This window comes from Hyaena hyaena, unplaced genomic scaffold (assembly GCF_003009895.1).
Source record: "Hyaena hyaena isolate Hyena2069 unplaced genomic scaffold, ASM300989v1 scaffold_312, whole genome shotgun sequence".
Lineage (NCBI taxonomy): Eukaryota > Metazoa > Chordata > Mammalia > Carnivora > Hyaenidae > Hyaena > Hyaena hyaena.
Genome location: NW_024080943.1, coordinates 1,460,246 through 1,479,655, shown reverse-complemented (window position 1 = coordinate 1,479,655; position 19,410 = coordinate 1,460,246). Strand labels below are relative to the sequence as shown.

General features: G+C 52.8%; 1 protein-coding gene across 2 annotated transcripts in view; it reads left to right on the top strand.

Moving 5' to 3' along the window:
• Window positions 1-19,410, top strand: part of RIMS4 (regulating synaptic membrane exocytosis 4) — a 60,184-nt gene that overhangs the window by 36,875 nt on the left and 3,899 nt on the right. For both annotated transcript variants that reach the window (XM_039248495.1, XM_039248496.1), the window contains 4 exons: window positions 3,634-3,772; window positions 17,901-18,013; window positions 18,283-18,384; window positions 18,984-19,123. In XM_039248495.1, the coding sequence (XP_039104426.1) occupies window positions 3,634-3,772; window positions 17,901-18,013; window positions 18,283-18,384; window positions 18,984-19,123 (494 nt within the window). The remainder of the gene's footprint in view (window positions 1-3,633; window positions 3,773-17,900; window positions 18,014-18,282; window positions 18,385-18,983; window positions 19,124-19,410) is intronic.

Genomic DNA, 19,410 nt, shown 5'->3' with positions numbered 1-19,410 from the left:
GTGGGGTTGTCTGTGTTCTCTAAAGGAGTTTGTTGGTTGAAGGGGGTGGTGGAAGAAGTGAAGCCTTGAGCAGACTTGCAGGAGGAATGGAAAGAGCCAGAAGAAGGAGAGGTGGCAGATTCAAGGCCCAGAGAGGACACATGGTAAGAGGAGGAGTTCTTAGAGAGGGTGGGAGGAGGTGGGATGAGAACAGGTGGTTGATCAGCCTTGGCCAGAAGAAGGGTCACCCCTTCCTCCCAGAGAGGAGGGGGAGGGGTGAGGGGCATGTTGAAGGGTCTGAGGATGGTGAAATTTGAAAGTGAAAAGGCAAGTCAAAGAGACACATTTTTTCAGCCAAGTGGGAGAAAGGTCATTTGTTGGGGTGATGGGGTTATGGAGTTGGGAGTGTGAAAGCATTGGCACAATTACTTTGGGGACCTTGACTGAGTCACCAAGAGATGGCCATCTAGCCCAGATGACTGAGGTTAGATGGTGGACCTTGTTGGTGGGGCTGGGTACCTGACTGGGGACTCCCATGGTGAAGAAGGTGGCATGTTGGGGGAAAAATGCAAGATAGTTGGCATGAGCGTATTTGGGGAGTGTTAGGAGGTCCTTCTCTGAAGTCGCATGGCCACTTTTGTTTCGTCCCTACTATGTGCCAGGCTCTGTGGTAGATGTTCAACTGCTCCACAGGGCAGGTGCTACCTGACTCACCCAAGATCTAGAGACTAGTGCGTGCAGAGCTGGCACTCTATGCCTGCTCCATCTGATTGCAAAACCAGCCTCACTGAGGCCCATGTAGGGTGCTGGGTGTGAAATACTTTGGTGCTGCAGAATGCCACACGGACGGGAAAGACGCCTTTCCAAACTTCCTCCTCAGCCCCTGTGGGGACTGAGCTGTTGTGTCATGCTTTGGTCTTCCCTCTTCCAGGAGAATGTGTCAGACCCTGGTGGGTGGGAACAAACCAGTGTGGTGCTCTGGAACAGGGCTCAGTGGGGAGGTAGAAAGCCCAGGCGGGTATCTGCAGGGTGCCGGGTTATGGGTTTGTATCCCTAGTGTGAGGGAGCAGCATTTGTCCCTGGTCATAAGTTTGTACTGTGTGTGTGTGTGTGTGTGAGGTGGGGGGCATCTCTCTGTGCTTTTGAGTGTGCATGTGTGTGTTTCTGAATCTTACTCTATCTTAGCACCTGCAATGCACAGAAACACAGAAATGGTTGGGTGGGATGCAGATTCAGCGTAGAGAAAGAACAAATTGTGGAACGAAGGGAAGCACAGAGACAGGGACACGTGTGTTCAGAAACACCCAGGTGATACACACACTCAAATGCACAGCATCAGTTTCTCTGTGTGCTTTTGTGAATGGACTGCCATATACTTTTTTTTAAAATGTTTTATTTAGTTTTGAGGGAGAGATACAGTGTGAGCAGGGGAGGGTCAGAGAGAGAGGGAGACACAGAATCCGAAGACAGGCTCCAGGCTCTGAGCTAGCTGTCAGCACAGAGCCCAACATGGGGCTCGAACCCACTAACTGTGAGATCATGCCCTGAGCTGAAGTCAGACACTTAACCGACAGCCACCCAGTCGCCCCTGCCATATACTTCGTATGGATGAACATCTGTATGACTGGCACCTACCCATTTAGCCTCAGAAACACAGAATGGTAGGTATATGGAGACTCATGGAAACACACAAATACAAACACTCAAACATTAACACACTCTGTTTTTGCATGTGTATTCCTGTGTATGTGTTACTGTGTGTTGTTTGAGTGTGTGGACATCTGTGCACCTGAATAATGCAGATACATGCGGGAGACAAACATGGGCACACACTCTGAGAAACACACAGTGTCTGTATCAGTGTGTGTGTGTGTGTCTTTTACAGTCAGGGAGGAAAGGAGGCCGGAGACCGGGAGGAGGCCAGCAGGAGACGTCCTGGCCTTGCTCTGTCTCCTGGCATGTAGACCCGAGTCCCCCTACCTCTTGCCAAACAGAATAATGGGTTTGGGTGGCACTCCTTCACCCCAGTGGGTTGGTCAGCAAGCGCCGAGGAAGCCCCTGAGGTGTGCGAACTCATCCCGGCTTTGTAGAAAAATGAGGAAGACCCCCCGCAAGACCTGTCCCCACCTCCAGCAAACCCACAGTCCCTCCAGGGAAGCAGGAGATGCAAAGCTTGCCCTGATCACCAGGCTGTGGAGCACAGAGCAGAGAGACCCTCCTGGGGTCAGTTCCTGGCAGCTGTTGTTCCCCATCCCCCCAGCCACCTTTCTAAGGCACGACGAGTGCAGAGAAGTGGCTTAACCTCTGTCTAGTGTCCTTGATGCTAATGGGAGAAAGCAGACTCGTCTCCTCATGGTGGTTGAGGATGAAGACCACTCTCAAGGCAGACATTTGTTCATCCAGCAGTTATTAATAGAGCACCTACTGTGGCTGGATCCTCTTCTCAACCCCGGGGCTTTGACAGTCAACAGAGCGAAGTACCATGTCCTGATGGAGTTCACCCTCTATGGGGAGGAGGCTGGTCAATAAGCCAAGAGCATCTCTGGGGTGGTGTTAGAAAGAAGCCAAAGCAGGATGATAGGACAGAGAGGGGCAGGGGGTGTGAGGGGACAGGGAATAGTCAGGGAAGGTCTTGGATAAGATGATTGACTGCAGAGTGGAAGCAAAGGAGTGAGCTACTGGCAGAGGAGAGAATGTTTGAGGGGAGGGGAATAGCAAGGGTAGGGGGCTATTGGTCATAATAAGCCTGTTCTCCCATTTTACAGTTGAGGAAATTGATGCACAGAGCGGGTGAGTTGCTTGCCCAAAGTCTCACAGCCAATGAGAAAGAGATCCAGATTTGAAACTGGGCAGTCTGGTTTCAGAGCCAGTGGTCTAAATTAGCGTCCTCAATCAGGGGTGACTTGCCCCACGCGCAGGGGATATTTGGCAATGTCTGGAGATGTTTTTGATCGCCACAACTGGACTGGAGGGTGCTATTAGCATCTAGTAGGTAGAGGCCAGGGATACTGATAGACCTCGTACAATGCACAGGAAGCCCCTGACAACACAGCTGTATGGCTTCTAAGTTGCCAGTCGTGCTGAGGTGGGGAAAACCTCATCCAAGTCCATGCAAAGCTCTCAACAGAGTATGACATGTAGTAGATGCTCAATAAATAGGAGCTGAAGGAGCACCTGGGTGGTTAAGTGTATGACTCTTGGTTACAGCTCAGGTCATGACTTAATGATTCATGAGATCGAGCCCTGTGTCAGGCTCCACACTAACAGCTTGGAGCCTGCTTGCGATTCTCTCCGCCCCACCACCAAAATAAACAGACTCTAAAAAAAATAGTAGCTGAGGGGGAAGAGGAGAAATGATTTGTAGAAAGTTGCAGGGGAGAAATGAATTCAAGGAGAGAAAAAGTACCTGTAAATGAATCCATTGGTTAACAGGGCTCATGTGACACTACTTGTTGGGTGGGCATGAGGGACACGGCTGCCCCAGGAAGGGGGGTTATAGGTGGGTCAGGTGGTGTGAGGGATTTGATGGACTGGGGGGGGCGCCGACACTGGACAGCCACCAGCCACTGTAACACTAACCAGACGACTTGCCTCTCTGTCCCCTTCCCGTCCTGTGTCTCTTTGCCCATCTCCCTTGGTGTCTCTGCCCGGAAGGGGACAGCCGGAGGCTGAAGGGGGCCATCCAGAGGAGCACGGAGACAGGCCTGGCCGTGGAGATGCCCAGCCGGACGCTGCGTCAGGCCAGCCACGAGTCCATCGAGGACAGCATGAACAGCTATGGCTCAGAGGGCAAGTGAGTGTGGGGCCCGCCTGCCGCCAGCCCTCCTGGTTCTCGAGGCCTCTGGGGCGTGGGGCGGCCAGGGCTGAGCAGCCCTGTCCAGGAGCCCTGGCTCGGCCTCAGGCTGGTTGGGGCACTGGCTCAGCTCTCCTGGTGGTCCAGAAGGGAGGCAATAAACAGGGAAGCCACGATGGTGGAGCGGAGCGGAGCAGACTCTGGGGCCCAGCTGCCCACTGGCTGCGTGATCCTGGGCAAGTCCCCTCTCTGCGCCTCAGTTTCCTCATCTGTAAAATGGGGTGCCAGTACCAGCCTCAGAGGGGTGTTGTGAGGATTCAGCGGGTTAATATTTACAGAGCACTCAGGACAGTATCGACACATGAGTGCCGTGTGCCAGTGCTGGGAAATAAGGAGGTCGAGAGGGTTTTATGATGAGTGCTACTGTATCCTCTTTACTTTCTTAGTTTCTTAAATCACAATTGGTTTTTAAAAATACGTATTTACTGCTTGTTAAGGAGTTTCACATACATCGAGTCATAACACTAATGACTCAGTTAGGGTATGATTGTTTCCTCTGGCACCTCTCTGCCCTGACTGTGCATCAGAATCACTGGGCACTTGCCCCCCACCCAGGTTGCAGGGGCCTGTGCCCTGAATCAGAGTCTCTGGGAGTGGAGCTCAGGAACTCCATTTTCTAAAGGCTCTCTGGGGGAGGACTCATCTTTCCCCAGGAAGTTCTCCTCTCTGCACAATTATGGACCTCTTGGAGAATTTTGGGAAAGCTTTGGGCCTGCTTTCCCCTGAGAAATACATGCACATGCTTCCTACCACACACACACAGACACACACACACACACACACACAGGGTCATATATCCTCTTTTCATACCTGTGTGTGGGGGGGGGTCCCAGATTCCCCTAGCCCATCTGTGGATCCCTAGCAAAGAAACTTTGTTCCAAAGTGATGACCTGGGTACCCAGAGAGGTTCAGGAACCTATCCTGAGTCACACAGCACATTAACAGGTGTGGAACTCAGGAGTCTTGACCCCCAAGAGGGACTCATTCCGTGGTAACACGTCACGCTCTCATCTTAGCCATCCTCAGTCAGGGGTTTGGGGAGGGTAAAGCTGTGCCGACCAGTACAGGCGACTCTGGGCATGTAGCTATTTAAATGTAAATTAATTAAAATTGAATAAAGTGAAATAATCTCTTTTTCCACCACACTGGCCATGTTTCAGGTGCATAGCAACACGTGTCCAGAGGCAACCATTTGGGACAATGCAGATATAGCATCTCTCTCTCCTCCAGGACCGTTCCACTGGACAGCACAGGCTAAGTGGCTTGTCTGAGGGCAGATACCCAGCCAGGCCACTGCGGGGTGGGGTCGGGGCTGGGCCACCACCTTCTGCTCCTCTCTCGTTTCTGACACTACGTCCCAGCTGGGGGTTCCTGCTTGCTGGAGACCTTCCCACCCCCAGCCCCTCCTAAACTGGGCATCTCCGGCCTCTGTGAATGGCCTTGCCTTGGCAGATGCTGCCGTTCCACCCACCTCCTAGGGAGGCTTTCCGGAGGGCGAGGAGAGGAGGAGGACAGGCGGAAGGGAGGGGAAGAGGAGGAGGAGGAAGGGAACACATGTTTTCTTTAACCTGAGAAACTTGGCAAGGCAGCAGAACTTGGAGGAAGATATTCCAGGCATCTGGGTAGTAGTGGGTCTCTGCTGAGTTGCAGGGGGTCAGGAGGTTTGGGTCCTAGTCCCTGGCTCTGCCACTGACCCCGAGGTGGCCTCGGGCACATCTCTCAGCTTCTTAAGCTTCAAGAAGCTGGTAAACATCTTACCTGCTGGGCTCAGGGGGAGGGCAGTGTGGTGCACTGAGCAACAGCAGAGAGTCAGATCCATATTCCCATTGTAGAGAAGGCTCAGAGAAGCCACGAGACTTGTCCAAACAGAGCAGCATAGGAGGGTGTTGTGAAGGAGAAAAGAGATGATGCCTGCACATGACAGGTACTTGGGAGGTAGCTGCTATTGTCATTTGCTGTAATGTGCTTTCGGGGACCAGAGAGTCGGATTAGGTTACAGAGAGATTCCAAACCAGGACTCTGGAGTCAAACTATCTTGGTTTGTGCCTCATTTCTCCTCCTTCCTTTGTTCTTTTTAAATATTTATTTATTTTGGGGAGAGTACAAGCGGGGAAGGGGCAGCGAGAGGGGGACAGAGGATCTGAGCAGCCTCTGCGCTGACAGGCTGACAGCAGTAAGCCTGATGTAGGGCTCGAACTCACGAACCGCAAGACCATGGCCTGAGCTAAAGTCAGACGCTCAACCAACTGAGCCACCCAGGTGCCCCTCTCATTTCTGCTTCTTCATAGCTGTGTGGCTTTGGGAAAGTCACTTTACCGCTTTGAGCCCAGTTTCTTCATCTATGAAATGGGGACAATGATAATACAGACCACTAATAGAATTGTGGTTTGGATTAAATGAATTCATACATGTACAAGGGCTTAGAACAGTGACTGGTACGTAGCTCGCACTATGATTCTATTATTATTGTCTACGATTACTGTTGTTTGTTGTTGATTCAGCCCCTGTGAGTTGGGTATTTTGCTCCTTGTGACTAGTCGCCTCCTAACGAGTACAGGGAGCCACCCGCGATGCCATCATGTCTGTAAAGTACTTAGCACAGAGCAAGCGTGGGGTTGATGTTGGCCGCGATGATTTTGATTATCAGAAAGTCTCAGGTGGATATCTTGAACCCAGTCGAGGAAGGACCCGGTGGGTTGGAGGGTGCTGGTTCCAGCAGAGGGGAGAGGCTTGCCCTCCAGAGAGGGTCTGAGTCTGGATGGAGCCCCGCCAGGTTCTACCGCTCCACCTGACACCTGGGCCAGGAAGGCACACAGAAAGGACCGGTGGGGACATGGAGCTGCGGTCGGCCTCCTCCTTGTTCTGGAGGTATTTTGGGCACTGGTGGGACCCAGATGCCAGGCTCTGAAATAGGAGGGGTGTGACCGTCCTCCCCTTGGGCTCCTGCCAGCCCAGCTGAGGCTCACGAGGAGCCAGCGTGCTTGAACGGCGCCCGCCAGCCTGCGGCCCCTGGCGCTGCTGACTCTGTCTGCCATGCACTGCATCACTGGACACGTGCATTTCTGCAGGTGGCCACAGGGGGTTTTATTTCAGCAGCGATGATCGAGTGGCTGCAGTGTGCTAGACACTTCGTGCCGGGCACCTGGACGCCCTGCCCTGCCCGGACCCAGCACCTCACAGTGAAATGAGAGCTGCAAAGGGTGCACATGGAGAACTTTGAACGCACCGCCTCCTAGCCAGGTCTCTGGGCTGCGGAAGGGGTGTCTACGGGCGGGCCCGTTCTGTCAGCGAAGATCCTTGGGCTCCAGGTTGAACAATAGTAGCTGACAGTGACGTCAGACCTCGCTGTTCAAAGTGTGGCCCGCAGACCAGCAGCGCCCGCGTCCCCTGGGAGCATGTTAGAAATGCAGCTTCTCAGGCTCCACCCCAGACCCACTGAGTCACAATCGGAAGTTTTACGAGATCTCCAGCTGGGTCATGTGCACGTGAAGCTTAAGAAGCCCTGGCTTAGTGGTAATTGTGTTCTAGAGCTAACCCTTTACAGAGCACCTGCTCTGGGCAGGCACCGGGTAAAGTGCTTTTACATATGACGGCTCATTTAATCCCCACGACAACCTGATGATGCTGAGACTGTTCATGTCCCCATTTTATGGACAAGGAAAAAGAAGCCAAAAGAGGTTAATTAACCTACTCAAGGTCACTCAGCCAGTAAGTGGTTTTAAATGCCAGGCTTCAAATCTAGGCCTTGGGGTCTGCCCTTAATCTTTACACTTGACTCTTTCCCTTACTTAATGGTTGCATCCGTCAAGATTTCTGGAGGTGGACGCTTCCAGGGTGGTTTGAGGGCTCAATGAGTCCCTTCATCTTTTGCCTTCCTAGGCCTCAGCATATTGGACCAATCCTGGTATATCTCAGAGGCTGGGGAAGGGCTTTCCTTCCCTGAGCCCCCTTCTGCCTGATTGAAAATTGGAGTGCTCTGTGTTAAGGGTGAAAGGGAACAGCTGTAGGTTTGGCAAAGCCAAGCTTCCCACCTACCCCTCCAGCAGGCTCATCTCTCCCAGATAAAGGGCAGGGGGGTTCAAGCCCCCTGAGAAAGGGCATGAGAATAGTGCCTCCCCAGACCCCCCCTGAATCCTGAGATACTCCCCAGTGATGGTCTGCTTTAGTTTGGGTTCCCCGGAATCAGACCTGAGGTATGGATCTGAGTCCAAATAGTTCACTTGGGAGATGGTTCCTGAAAACCATGGCAGAGGAGCACGTGAGAGAGAAGCAGAGCAGGCATGCAGGAACGAACATGTGCTTTTAGAAGCGAGCTACCACCATGGGTAACCAGAGCTTGATCCGGACAGGGACTCTGGCTGCCAGGGGGCCCATGCACCCCAAAGCTAGCCCTGTGGGGAGCAGGTGAGGGGAGCTAAAGTATTCATACCTGACTCTCGTCACTTACTGGTTGGTGGCTGCTTTCAGTTAATTCTCCTACCCTCCCTGCAACAGAGTGAGCACTTGGGGCCAGAGGAACACGGGTCCTGGCCATTAGAGGTCGGCGAGCACTGATGTGGTGAGGGTTGGGACGTGTGGGAGACCGGACGAACGGAGCCTGCTGTCTGAGTGCACAGCACTACCGCCTCAGGCTTCTCCCAGGCAGCTTCCCCTCTCGCGTTCCATATCCAACCCATCGCTGGGCTCTTCCATTTTATTCCTAACTATCTTTGACTCATCCATTTCTCTCCCTCCCACCCCGCTGGCAAGGCCACTCATCGCTCCTGTGGGGATGCATGCAAGCCTCCCTCTTGGTCTAAACTCCGTAGTCTGTCACTCAGCACTTACTTCCGCTGATCTCTGTCAGCCTCTCCCAGGCCTCAACCACGTGCCCCCTGCCCCAGCACCCTGACCCTCTTATGCCTCCCTCTGTCTCCTCTCGAGGTCTCTGCTTCCTCTACCTGCACTGCCTTTCCTACCTCTACCCCCCACCCCACCCTCTGACTCATTCCTCCTCCAGATCTCAGCTAAGAACTGGCACATACGCTTCGTCTCCTGTGCCAGCTCCAGTTAATTGATAGTGGCTCCCTGGAATGCTGTGTTGAGAACGATTCTGGAGCCCGTTCCAGCCTCGGCAGGAGTGCTGAGGTCGATTAGCAATGTCTGCCCTGGGTGTGGGCAGGGGAGGTGGAACGCGGAGGTCTGCCATGTCTCTGGCTGCCTCAGCGGCTTCCACAGCCTGATACACCCCCCACAGCACCCTCCGCTCTGTTGTAGTTGTCATGTGTGTGTCGGTCTGTCTGAGCTCAGTGACTGCCCAGCATGGCCTACAGGTGATATTTAGCACATTTCGGCGGATAGCGGATGGGTACTGTGAGCAGAAGCACACCCACATTCCACTCCTTCCCACACCTCCCCAGCCGGCATCACCCGGTATCAGGGGCCCGGCATCCTCTCTGCAGCCCAGACGCTCTCAAAGCTGGCCACAGAGCCCCTCCTGCTCCTTCCATGTGCCCCACATTGTCCTAGGGCATCTGGGTCACCGGCATCCAGCTCCCTGGGCGTCTGGGTCACTGTGCCCAGAGCCCTGGAACGCAGACTGAGCTGGTGGCACGGCCACCGCACCTGGGCTCAGGGTCACATTTTTGCCGAGGCTGTTTCCCTAGCCACCAAAGGCCCGGGAGGCTCCCTTTCCCTTCCCCACTCCTTCTATTGAACAGAGTCATCGAGCCTGAAGGACAAACCAGGATGGGATGTGGCTGTGGGCTAGGAGACAGGGGGACATGTTTTGTTCTGCTTTATAAACACCAGTGTTTATGGAACATTAGACTGTACCAGGTTCAGTTCTGAGAAGTTTATGTCATTTGGTACTTACAACAGCACTGAGGGGTATCCTGTGGTTTATCCCTGCCCCACCAAGAAGGAAACCCAGGGCTCTCAGAGAGGTGAAGAATGTGTCTCGACAGCTAGCAGATGGGGGGTCAGAATTCCAATCCAGCCTGCCTGACTCGAGGCTTACAGTCCACGCCCCCATGCTGTACTCGGGGCAAGGCAAAGGTCTCCTCAGGGCACAGAGGAAGCAGTGCAGAGCAGTTAAGAAGATGCGCTCTGCAGTCAGACTGCGCTTCCCAGCAGAGTCATCTCGGTTGGGTTGTGTAACCTTTCTGTGCCTTGGTTTCCCCTTCTGTTATCTATTTGGTACCTCAATCAAATCCCTGTGAGCCGCACTCACGTGCTTGGGGGCAGGTTTGGAAGTGTCTTGGCTGCTTGAGAAGCCAGAGCGGGGACTGTGGATTCGCTGTGGCCCCGGCATACGGTCAGTTTTGCTACAACGCTTGTTTTAAAAACACGAATTTGTTCCAACACAGTTGAAGTATCAGGAAGTAATCTGAGCGCAGTACAGATTTCGCCTTTGTTCAGGTGTGTTTCGTCCATGAGCCACACTAGGGGGACGCTGGAAACCACACCCACGTGGCAATACACAAAACACACGTGCAGCAGCACCCCACTCCCGCAGCTCCTGGCTGGGTCCCGTCCACACCCGGCGTCTCAGCTGTCTGTCCCACTTCAGACCACCCTGCTCCACCAGGGTGCAGTGACTCACCGGCTGCCACCCCGATGCTCGTTTCCACAAGCAGACTTTAGGTCGTCTCTGAGGTAAAGCACTGTATTTATTTTGGCATTTATGCGTTTCTTAACCTTTGAAAGTGTATAAAGAGTGTGCTACCATTTTTACTATGTTCCTGTCTTTTTTTTTTTTCTCTTTTTGTGGACGTGATACTGACATAGTATTTGGGTGTTGTGCCCTTAATTAACCCTGTCTTCCCCATAAGCTCTGATTTTTTACTGAAGGATTTTGCACTGCAGAGGGATTTTCAGGAATGTATATTCTGCATTATAGCGGAACTGACTGTAGCATAGACTCACCGGTCTGTGGGAGGGTCGATGGATGTGTAGAAACATGGGCGCAGACAGTGAGTGGAAGAACAGAGAGCTCTTACACTACTAAAACCATTCAGAAGCACATAACCCCTAATCATCAGGAGGGCCGTGCAGCCTTTTAATTTCGGATGCAATTGAGACAGGTGATCGATCTGGAAAAGAGAAGAGTCACCCCCCCCCCCCAAATAACCCAATTACTTCTAGAAGAAGTAAGAGCACAAAAAATCCAGGGGCCAAACCGAGCTCAAAGGTTAATAGGAAAAGACAAATGGGTTTCAGCTCCACAAACAAAACTAACAAGATCTGAAATGCAGGCAATCTTATTTCACCATTAACACAAAATAAAAGCCCAGTAGAACACGGATTGTAATCCTGTTTCAGGCCTGTGCCTGTACCCGCGTGGCTGGCATGTGTCCCCGAGAGGAACCAGCTGCTGCGCCCCCCCTCCCCCATCCCCCACCACTCCCTAGATGGCCTGGGCTTGGTCTCAGGCATCCAGATTCTATACTTCCAAACAGGCCGGGACTCCGATGTGCCGTGAAAATGCCATGAAGAAGGAGAAGAGGCTCTCCCAGTCCAGGTAGCAGGGACCAGCATTTATTCATTCAGCACACCCTGTGGGCTGGGTCCTGTGCTGAGCACCTTGCTTGTGTTGTCTCACTGACTCTCCCCAGCAACTCAGTAAGGCGATTACAGTTGATCCCCATTTCACATATGAGGAGGTAGCTCAGAGAGGTTACAAAACTTACCCCAGGTTGCACAGCACTGGAATCCAAGGTCTGTATTATGCCAAAGTCCAGTCTTAGCCACCATATTTTCCCAGTTTGGGACCAGCAGAAGGGCTTGGCAGTGAACGTTTATTGAGTTCCTACTGCATACAAGGCATGGTCTAAGTAGTAGCGTGTGTATGGTATTTAGTTCAGCAGGCTCTTTCCCACCCCCTTGCGAGTGGATCTTATGAGCAGAGATTTTTGAAGCTTTAAAACTGGTATAGCACAGGCACCCACCAAAGGAATGGCTGCACACTGTCCAAGAGGTAGGTAGGTGTGGTCTTGTGTGCAGAGGAGAAGATTCAAGCACAGAGACACCAGCAGCTTGCCAGAGGCCACACAGCAGGCAGGTGACCAGTGAGTAGAGCCAGCTCTGACTTTGTGTCCTCTGCCTTTTATCCTATTCCAGGGTAGACCCTGAGGTGGAGTGGGGTCCCCGGTACAGTTGGTCCTCAGGCCCACGGGGACCTGTCACCACTTGCTTCTTCCGTCCTCCAGCCCCGTGGAGGATGTGATAACCCGTTCAGGGTTTCTGGGGCGTCTGCCTGGTTCCTTGGCAGCCAGCGAGGCACCCTGGGATGGGAAATCAGGCAGCCGCCCAGATATTATAAACAATTACCGCTAATTACCAGGCCTGCCAGTCCCCCATTGTCTGCTCACAATCCCACCAGGAACTGAGGAGCAGACAATGATGGTGTTGGAGGGAACTTTCAATTTCAGGCTGGAGAAGCCTCACTCTGCCTGGGAGGCTGGGCCCTTCAGTGACTTGGAGCCCAAGATGCACCGCTGTTTTTTGGGCTTTTGGAGCCCAGACTGTCCTTGCAGAATGGAGCCTGGACCCCACAGGTGGCCAGAAGCGGGGGTGGGAAAAGAGGGCCATGGAGGAAGGCCCATGTCCCCAGTTGTGAGGAAGTCTAGGTCTTAGCTCTGGTGCTGTTAATTAAGGATCTTTGCAAGAATAATAGGTACACATTTCTATCCCTAGATATTTATTTCCCCCATACTTTCTCTCTGAGGCTGTTGCATAATTGCTAAGATAATAGATTCAGAAGCTGGACTGCTTGGTTTCAGTACTCCTCTGCCTCTGTTTTGGTTTGGCCCGCTCTTGGGTGCGGCAGGAACATATGCTTCTCTCCAGCACGGAGGGACACCCAGAGCCTCAGACACAGGTTCACTTGACAAGACTCCAGGCAGCCATTTGTGCAAAGCATCATGTCCGTTTCTCAGCTCCACCCAATGGGAAGGACGGGCACGAGTCCCCTCTTCTTTCAGATTCCCCGGATCTGCGTGGGGTTTCCGGTCATCGCTCAGCACCACCAGCCCAGCCCAGGGACCCAGACCTCCTCCGTGGACCCTCCCCTCCTCCCCTTCTCCCCTCCTCCCCTCCTCCCCCTCCTCCCCGACTCCCACTGCTCTCTCAGGCCGGGGAGTTGTTTGTTTGTTTGGGGGGCGGGGACAGGACAGTGTGGTTTTGTGCATCTCCTTCTGTTTCTTCTTGGATTCGAAACTCAAAAGCCAAGAATCTGACCCCCGTGTTGTCTGCCTTCTACTGGGTCATCACTTGTGTGAGGCTCCCGCCTGAATGGAAGAAGGTGGAGGGGCGGTAAGAAATCATGAAAAGGACGAACACTCAGGCTACAATGTCAAGTTATTATCCTGCCATCAACCCTGCCAACGGCTTAAGTGAAAACAGAATGTATTGGCACACCGCTCAGGCCGCTCCGGCGTCTCATGTGGTTGAGGGAAGACCTTAAGCAGCAAGGACTGGAGAGTGAGTTTTGGGCTCCTTGTGAGGGCCACACACGCAGGGTTCAGTTCTCAGGACTTTCAGTTTCTGGGCTTCTCTGTCTTGTTTCCCAGAGGGATTTTTTGTTTGAGCTTGGCTCAGGTGTCTAAGCCATGGATCCGTCAGTTCAGGCCAGGGGTCAGGGTCACTGTATTTGTTTAAGGTCGCCATAACCAGACTCTTTTAATCAATGACTTCATGCAAACCTTTGTTTCTTGTTCATGTAAATTTCAATGCTGGTGTTTCTGGTCGTTGGGCCCAGGCTCCCTTTTTCTTAGGGCCTCTTATCTGGGGAGTGGGGGAAGAGAGAACATCATAGGTGGGGTTTTGTGGGGTTTTTTTCCTAATTGTGGTAAAATATGTATGATACCAATTTACCATCATAACAGGATTGTTTTTTTTTGATTGAAGTATAGTTGACACCATGTTACATTAGTTCAGGCATACAGCATAGTGATCCATGGGTACTATCTGTCCCCAAACAGCGCTTTTACAGTATCACTGACTGTGGGCCCTGTGCTGTGCCTTTCGTGCCCGTGACTTACTCACTCCACAGCTGGAAGCCTGGGACTCCCCCTCCCCTTCATCCCGCACTGGAGCAGTTTTCAAGTGTGTGGGTCAGTGGCATTAAGTACAGTCACACTGCTCTGCAACCCATCACGGCCATCCACCCCCAGAACTCTACATCTTGTTAAAGTGAACTCTGTCCCCATAAAACATTAACTCTTCAGTCTCCCCTCCTCCCTGGCAACCATCGTTCTGTCTCTGAATTTGCTCTAATAGCTCTCGTATTGGAATCACATAATACCTACCCTTTTGTGACTGATTTCATTTGGCAGAACACCTTCAAGGCTCATCCCTGTTGTAGAATGTGTCAACTTCTTTCCTTGTTCAGGCTGAATAATATTCCATTGTACGTAGAGACCATCCTTCCATCGATGGACACCTTCGGGGTGTTGAAAATGATGCTTCTGTGAACATGGGTGTACAAATGTGGCTCAGAAGGCCTGCTTTCACTCTTTCTGGCATACGCCCAGAAGTGGAATTGCTGGATCATATGGTAATTCTATTTTTAATTTTTCTTGAGGAACTGCCATCCTGTTTTACATAGCGGCTGTACCATTTTACATCCCCACCAGCAGCGCAGCGGGTTCCAGTTTCTCCACATCCTTGCCAACACTTGTTATTTTGTTTTCTTAATTTTATTTTGTTTTTGATAGCAGCCATGTTAATGGGTGTGAGATGGTGTCCTGTGAGCCCTCACAGTTTTTTTGTTTTGTTTTGTTTTTGTCATGCTGGAGCCTAACTTAAGCTTCGATTGCTAAGACGTTCCTCTTAAAGAGGCAAACAAATTGCCAGCCACACAAAGAGCCAGGCCACCTTGCCCCCCAACCCCCCATCTGAGGTTCTTTTGTTTTAGAGATCTGGGTTGATTTCGATAACTGGCTATTTGGGCTACTTGTCTGTTCTCTTCCCATGCTTTAAATTCCCACTCTTGTGTTTTAAATTCACCAATAAAGAGCATGCCCCCACACCCTTGACCCCAATGGACGCAGAACCCCTGGTCCGTGCACTCTCTTGCGCCACCTTCCCATGATCTCGCTGTGTAGACCTCCATGTGTGTTGTGTGATTTTCCAGGTCTTGTAGGTAATAAGCCTTTATTTTTTCAGTTTCCTGATGATTGTTGGCTGAAGGGCATCGTGCAGTCATAATAAGAACCACAAGGGTCGGGGCGCCTGGGTGACTCAGTCGGTTAAGCGTCCGACTTCGGCTCAGGTCATGATCTCATGGTTTGTGGGCTCGAGCCTCGCGTCGGGCTCTGTGCTAACAGCTAGCTCAGAGCCTGGAGCCTCTTTCAGATTCTGTATCTCCCTCTCTCTCTAACCCTCCCCTTCTCACGCTGTCTCTCTCTCTCTCAGACATAAATAAAACATTAAAAAAAATTTAAAAAGAACCACAAGGGTCGATCCAGTCCTAACATTGGTTTGGCGGGGGGGTGTCTGTGGGAAGCTTCTGGGGCCAAGTGAGCACCCCAGGCATTTCTAGCCTTTGGCATTACTGTCAATAGGCTTAGACTAGCACAGGAAGACGACATGTGAGAGGTTCTTATAGGTTAGGCCTGGATCCCTTCAGCGCACATTGGCCACACTTGGGTACAAGGCTGAGCAATGCATGGAGCTATCTGTCCAGGAGGAAGAGATGAGCACAGCGTTCACCACACTCAGGAATGCATACCAGGGGCACCTGGGTGGCTCAGCTGATTGAGCGTCCAACTCTTGATTTGGACTCAGGTCACGACCCCAGAGTTGTGGGATCGAGCCCGATGTCGGGCTCTGTGCTGAGCATAGAGCCTACTTGGGATTCTTTCTTCCTCTCTCTTTCTGCCCCTCTCCCCTATGTTCTCTCTCTGTCTCTCTCTCTCTCAAATAAAAATAAAATATTTAAAAGAATGTTAAAAGAAAGAAAAAGAAAGAAAGAGAAGGAGAGAGAAAGAAAGAAAAGAAAAGAAGGAAGACATACCGGGCTTCTAGGAGTCCACTCCATGTACTGGGACCAGTCCTGGGCGAGGGGCGGCTGTTGTGTGCCGTGACAGCGAGTTAAAAGGTGTGTCTTCCACCCGCAGCTGTAGGTTCAAATCCTGCCACTCCCACCCTCTCACTGTGTAACCTTGGGCAAGTGTCTCTCTTGTCCTTGATGTTAGCTAAATAAAACCATACCTGCTTCACTAGAATCTGCACGAGTCATACCAGAATATATGGCCCGTGAGGACAGGACTTGAATAAGCGCCGGAGCCTGGAAGGGTGCTGGCACCTAGTAAGCCGTTGTACTGAGGTACTCAACCAGAAGTGGGTGGGTTGGGGACTGGGTATGTCTTGTGATGTTGGCGTCTTTAGGTGTTTGTTCAGGAGCAATGCCTTTCGCCAGCAAAATGGTGGGGTCTCAGCGTACAGGGTCTTGTCCCTCGGGAAAGGCAGACTCATGGGCCGAGTGGTTCAGAAGCAGGAGGGGGCACCCGGAAAGGGTGGATCTCAAAACCCTACCTCCCTTGGAAGCTCTTCCTCCTCCTTCAAGGCTGAGATCCCAGCAGGTTTCCCGAGGGGGGAGCTTTGCGGAGGCTGCTCTCTGTGCGGTGAACCAAGCATGCAGTACCCTCCAGGCCCCAAGGTGCTTTCCTCTTCCTGCTCAGAGACCACCCTGGCCGCTGCTGTGAAACCTGGCACACAGTAGGCACTTGTTCAAAATGCACTATTACTCTTGGGACGTGCCCAGATGGAAAGTCACCTGGGATTGGCATTAGAAGTGTTTGTTGTATTCAAGTGCTGATTGCCCTGCGAGCTCCGTGGCTCTAGGCCGAGCAGGACCTGGGCTTTCTCACCTGAATAATGGCGATAAAACAAAGAACCATCCTCCTGGGGTCAGAGCGAGGGTCAGACAGGGAAGTGTGTTGCCCGTTCTTTGCTCCTAAAGGTGACAGGGTACCTCAGGCATGGCACTCAGTGCCTCATCTCAGACCTAGGAAATGAGAACATTATTATTCCCATTTCAGAGATGAGAGAGGAAAAACTAACTAAAATTGGCATAAGCAAAAAAGTAATAATTTGTAGTAACAATAGTTGTTACTGACTGATGTAACCACGGAAGAGATGAAGTATCTTGCTGCAGGCAGAACTTGATCCGGGAGCTCGGGCAGTGCCACCTGTATGATGGCTTCCTTCTTGGACCCCAGATGGCAGCAAGAGAGCTGCCAGTGCTCCAGTCACCTGTCTCAGGCTCAAGCCTGGTGGGAAGAGAGAGCTTCTCACTCCCCACGGTCGAAAGCTTCCTAACCAGCTCCTTGTGGGCTGAATCGGGCCCCGTGCAGCTCTCTGAGCCAGTCGACAGCCCAGGGAAGGAATGCGCCGATTGGCCAGGTGAAGCTCACACCCAGGCTCCTGGACCTGGTCTGCTCTACTCCATGGAAATCCGGGCCTTGGGGAGAGGGCTTTTCAAAGGAGATCTGCGGTCTCGTTCCTAGCAGACGGGGTGCCATGGACCTTGAGCAGCAGCAACCGACACAGACCTCCAAGGTCGAGCCACTGCTCCTGTGCGTCTCGAGTTGTCAGGTGTAAGCGAGTCTGCTGGGGCTCTCATAAAAAGCAGACTGATTCAGCAGGTAGGGGTGAGCACAGTGCCGTTTTGTTCCTCGTTAGCTCCTGGGCCACGCTGCTGGTCTCTGGACCGTACTTTCGGGATCAGGGCACTAACCCACAGGAGCCAGGCACTGACAGCCTCACCACCCATGCTTCTTACAACCACCCCAAAAGGCAGGTATCACCGCACCCATTTCATGGAAGTGGAACCTGAGGTTTGGCGAGGAGAGGTGGGGGGACAGTACAGGGCACAAAAGCTAAGCCCTAGGATTTTGGAGTCGAAGTGGAGATTTGAGGGCCATGAAGACAGAAAGAAGGAGGGAGAGACAGGACAGAGGTCTGCCTGAGGCCGGACAGAACCCCCGGGGAATGAGGGAGGTTCTGGAGGTGACTGCCTGAGTCATCAGAGTCCTCAGTCAGCCCCTGGGAACATTTGTTTTTGTCTCGTCTCTTCTTGCAGCCTTAACTACGGGGGAGTTTGCCTGGCGTCAGACGCGCAGTTCAGTGACTTCCTCGGCAGCATGGGGCCAGCGCAGTTCGTGGGCCGCCAGACCCTGGCCACCACGCCGATGGGTGAGTGCCCCGGGACCTATTCCCAATGGGGACACCACAAGCCCTCATCCTTCCCCTCGTCCCCTCTACCTTGGCCACATCCACCGAGCACCCAGCCTAGAGCCTTGTCTGCACCTGCAGGGTCAGCAGAGCCCTGGTGCTCGTGTCGGAGTTGTTTCTGGTCTTGTTTTTGGGTGGGAGCAGGGGAAGGGGGCTTCATCCCTAAGTAGAGAGGTGAGGCCGAGCCCTTGAGTGAGCTTCTAAGCCACTTGCTTTGGTGCCCCTTGCAGGGGATGTGGAGATCGGCTTGCAGGAGCGGAATGGCCAGCTCGAAGTGGACATCATCCAGGCTCGGGGACTGACGGCCAAGCCAGGCTCCAAGACACTGCCAGGTGTGGGGCTGCTCTTCCTTCTGCAAGGCAGGGGTGGAGGTCGGGGAGGAGGTCCTGAGGGGTATCTGGGTCTAGAAGAGAGAAAATCGGGCCCAACCACAGGGGACCCCTTTGTCCCAACTAAGTAGTGGTTTGGAGTCTGTTCTGGGAACTTCTTGAGGTTGTCAGTCGACCTTACTGGTCTTCCTCACTGGTTTGAGCTCCTGGAGGACATGGACCATCCTTCCTGTTTATGGCTATACCCCCATGCCTAGGTGCTTGGCACACAGTAGGTGCTCAGCAAACATTTATTGAGTGAATGTGTCAGTGATGAATGGGTGAGCTGGGGATGGGGTGAACAAATCAGGGACTGAGAGAGGAAATGGGTGAGTAGAGAGTGAGCAAAGGCAGGGAGGGGGCAGGCAGAACCACCCAAGGGGGTGGAGTGGGTCCCACTCAACCTGGCCACACCCCATCACCCACACCTGCCACCACACTTACCCCAAACCCCATGAGGCAGTCTGGCCCCCAGCAGTGGGTGGGGGGCCTCCATCTACTGTGCCACTTGCCCACCATTTGAGGGCTGGATTTGAACTCACTCCACTGGTCTGCATCCTCAGCGGCCTACATCAAGGCCTACTTGCTGGAGAATGGCGTCTGCATTGCCAAGAAGAAGACCAAAGTTGCTCGCAAGTCGCTGGACCCGCTGTATAACCAGGTGCTGCTGTTTCCTGAGAGTCCCCAGGGCAAAGTCCTGCAGGTGAGGGGCCCTGGGGTGTGTGTGTGCAGTTCTGGAGGGAGGGGGTGCACCCCTGGGGTCTCTGGAGGGCCTCACCTGGAGGAAGGAGAGCGCCGGGGTTGATCTGAGCTCCACAATTCAATTCTGAACAAGTTCCTTCCTGAGCCTCAGCTTCTCCATCTGTAAGATGGGGGTAAGATGGGGGTGCTCGCGGTACCTACAGATAACATTGTGACAGTGAAACGTGTGCTTTGTGCAAGAAAGATGTTGGCAAGTTTGGCCCACGGTAAGTCCCCACAAATGCCTGC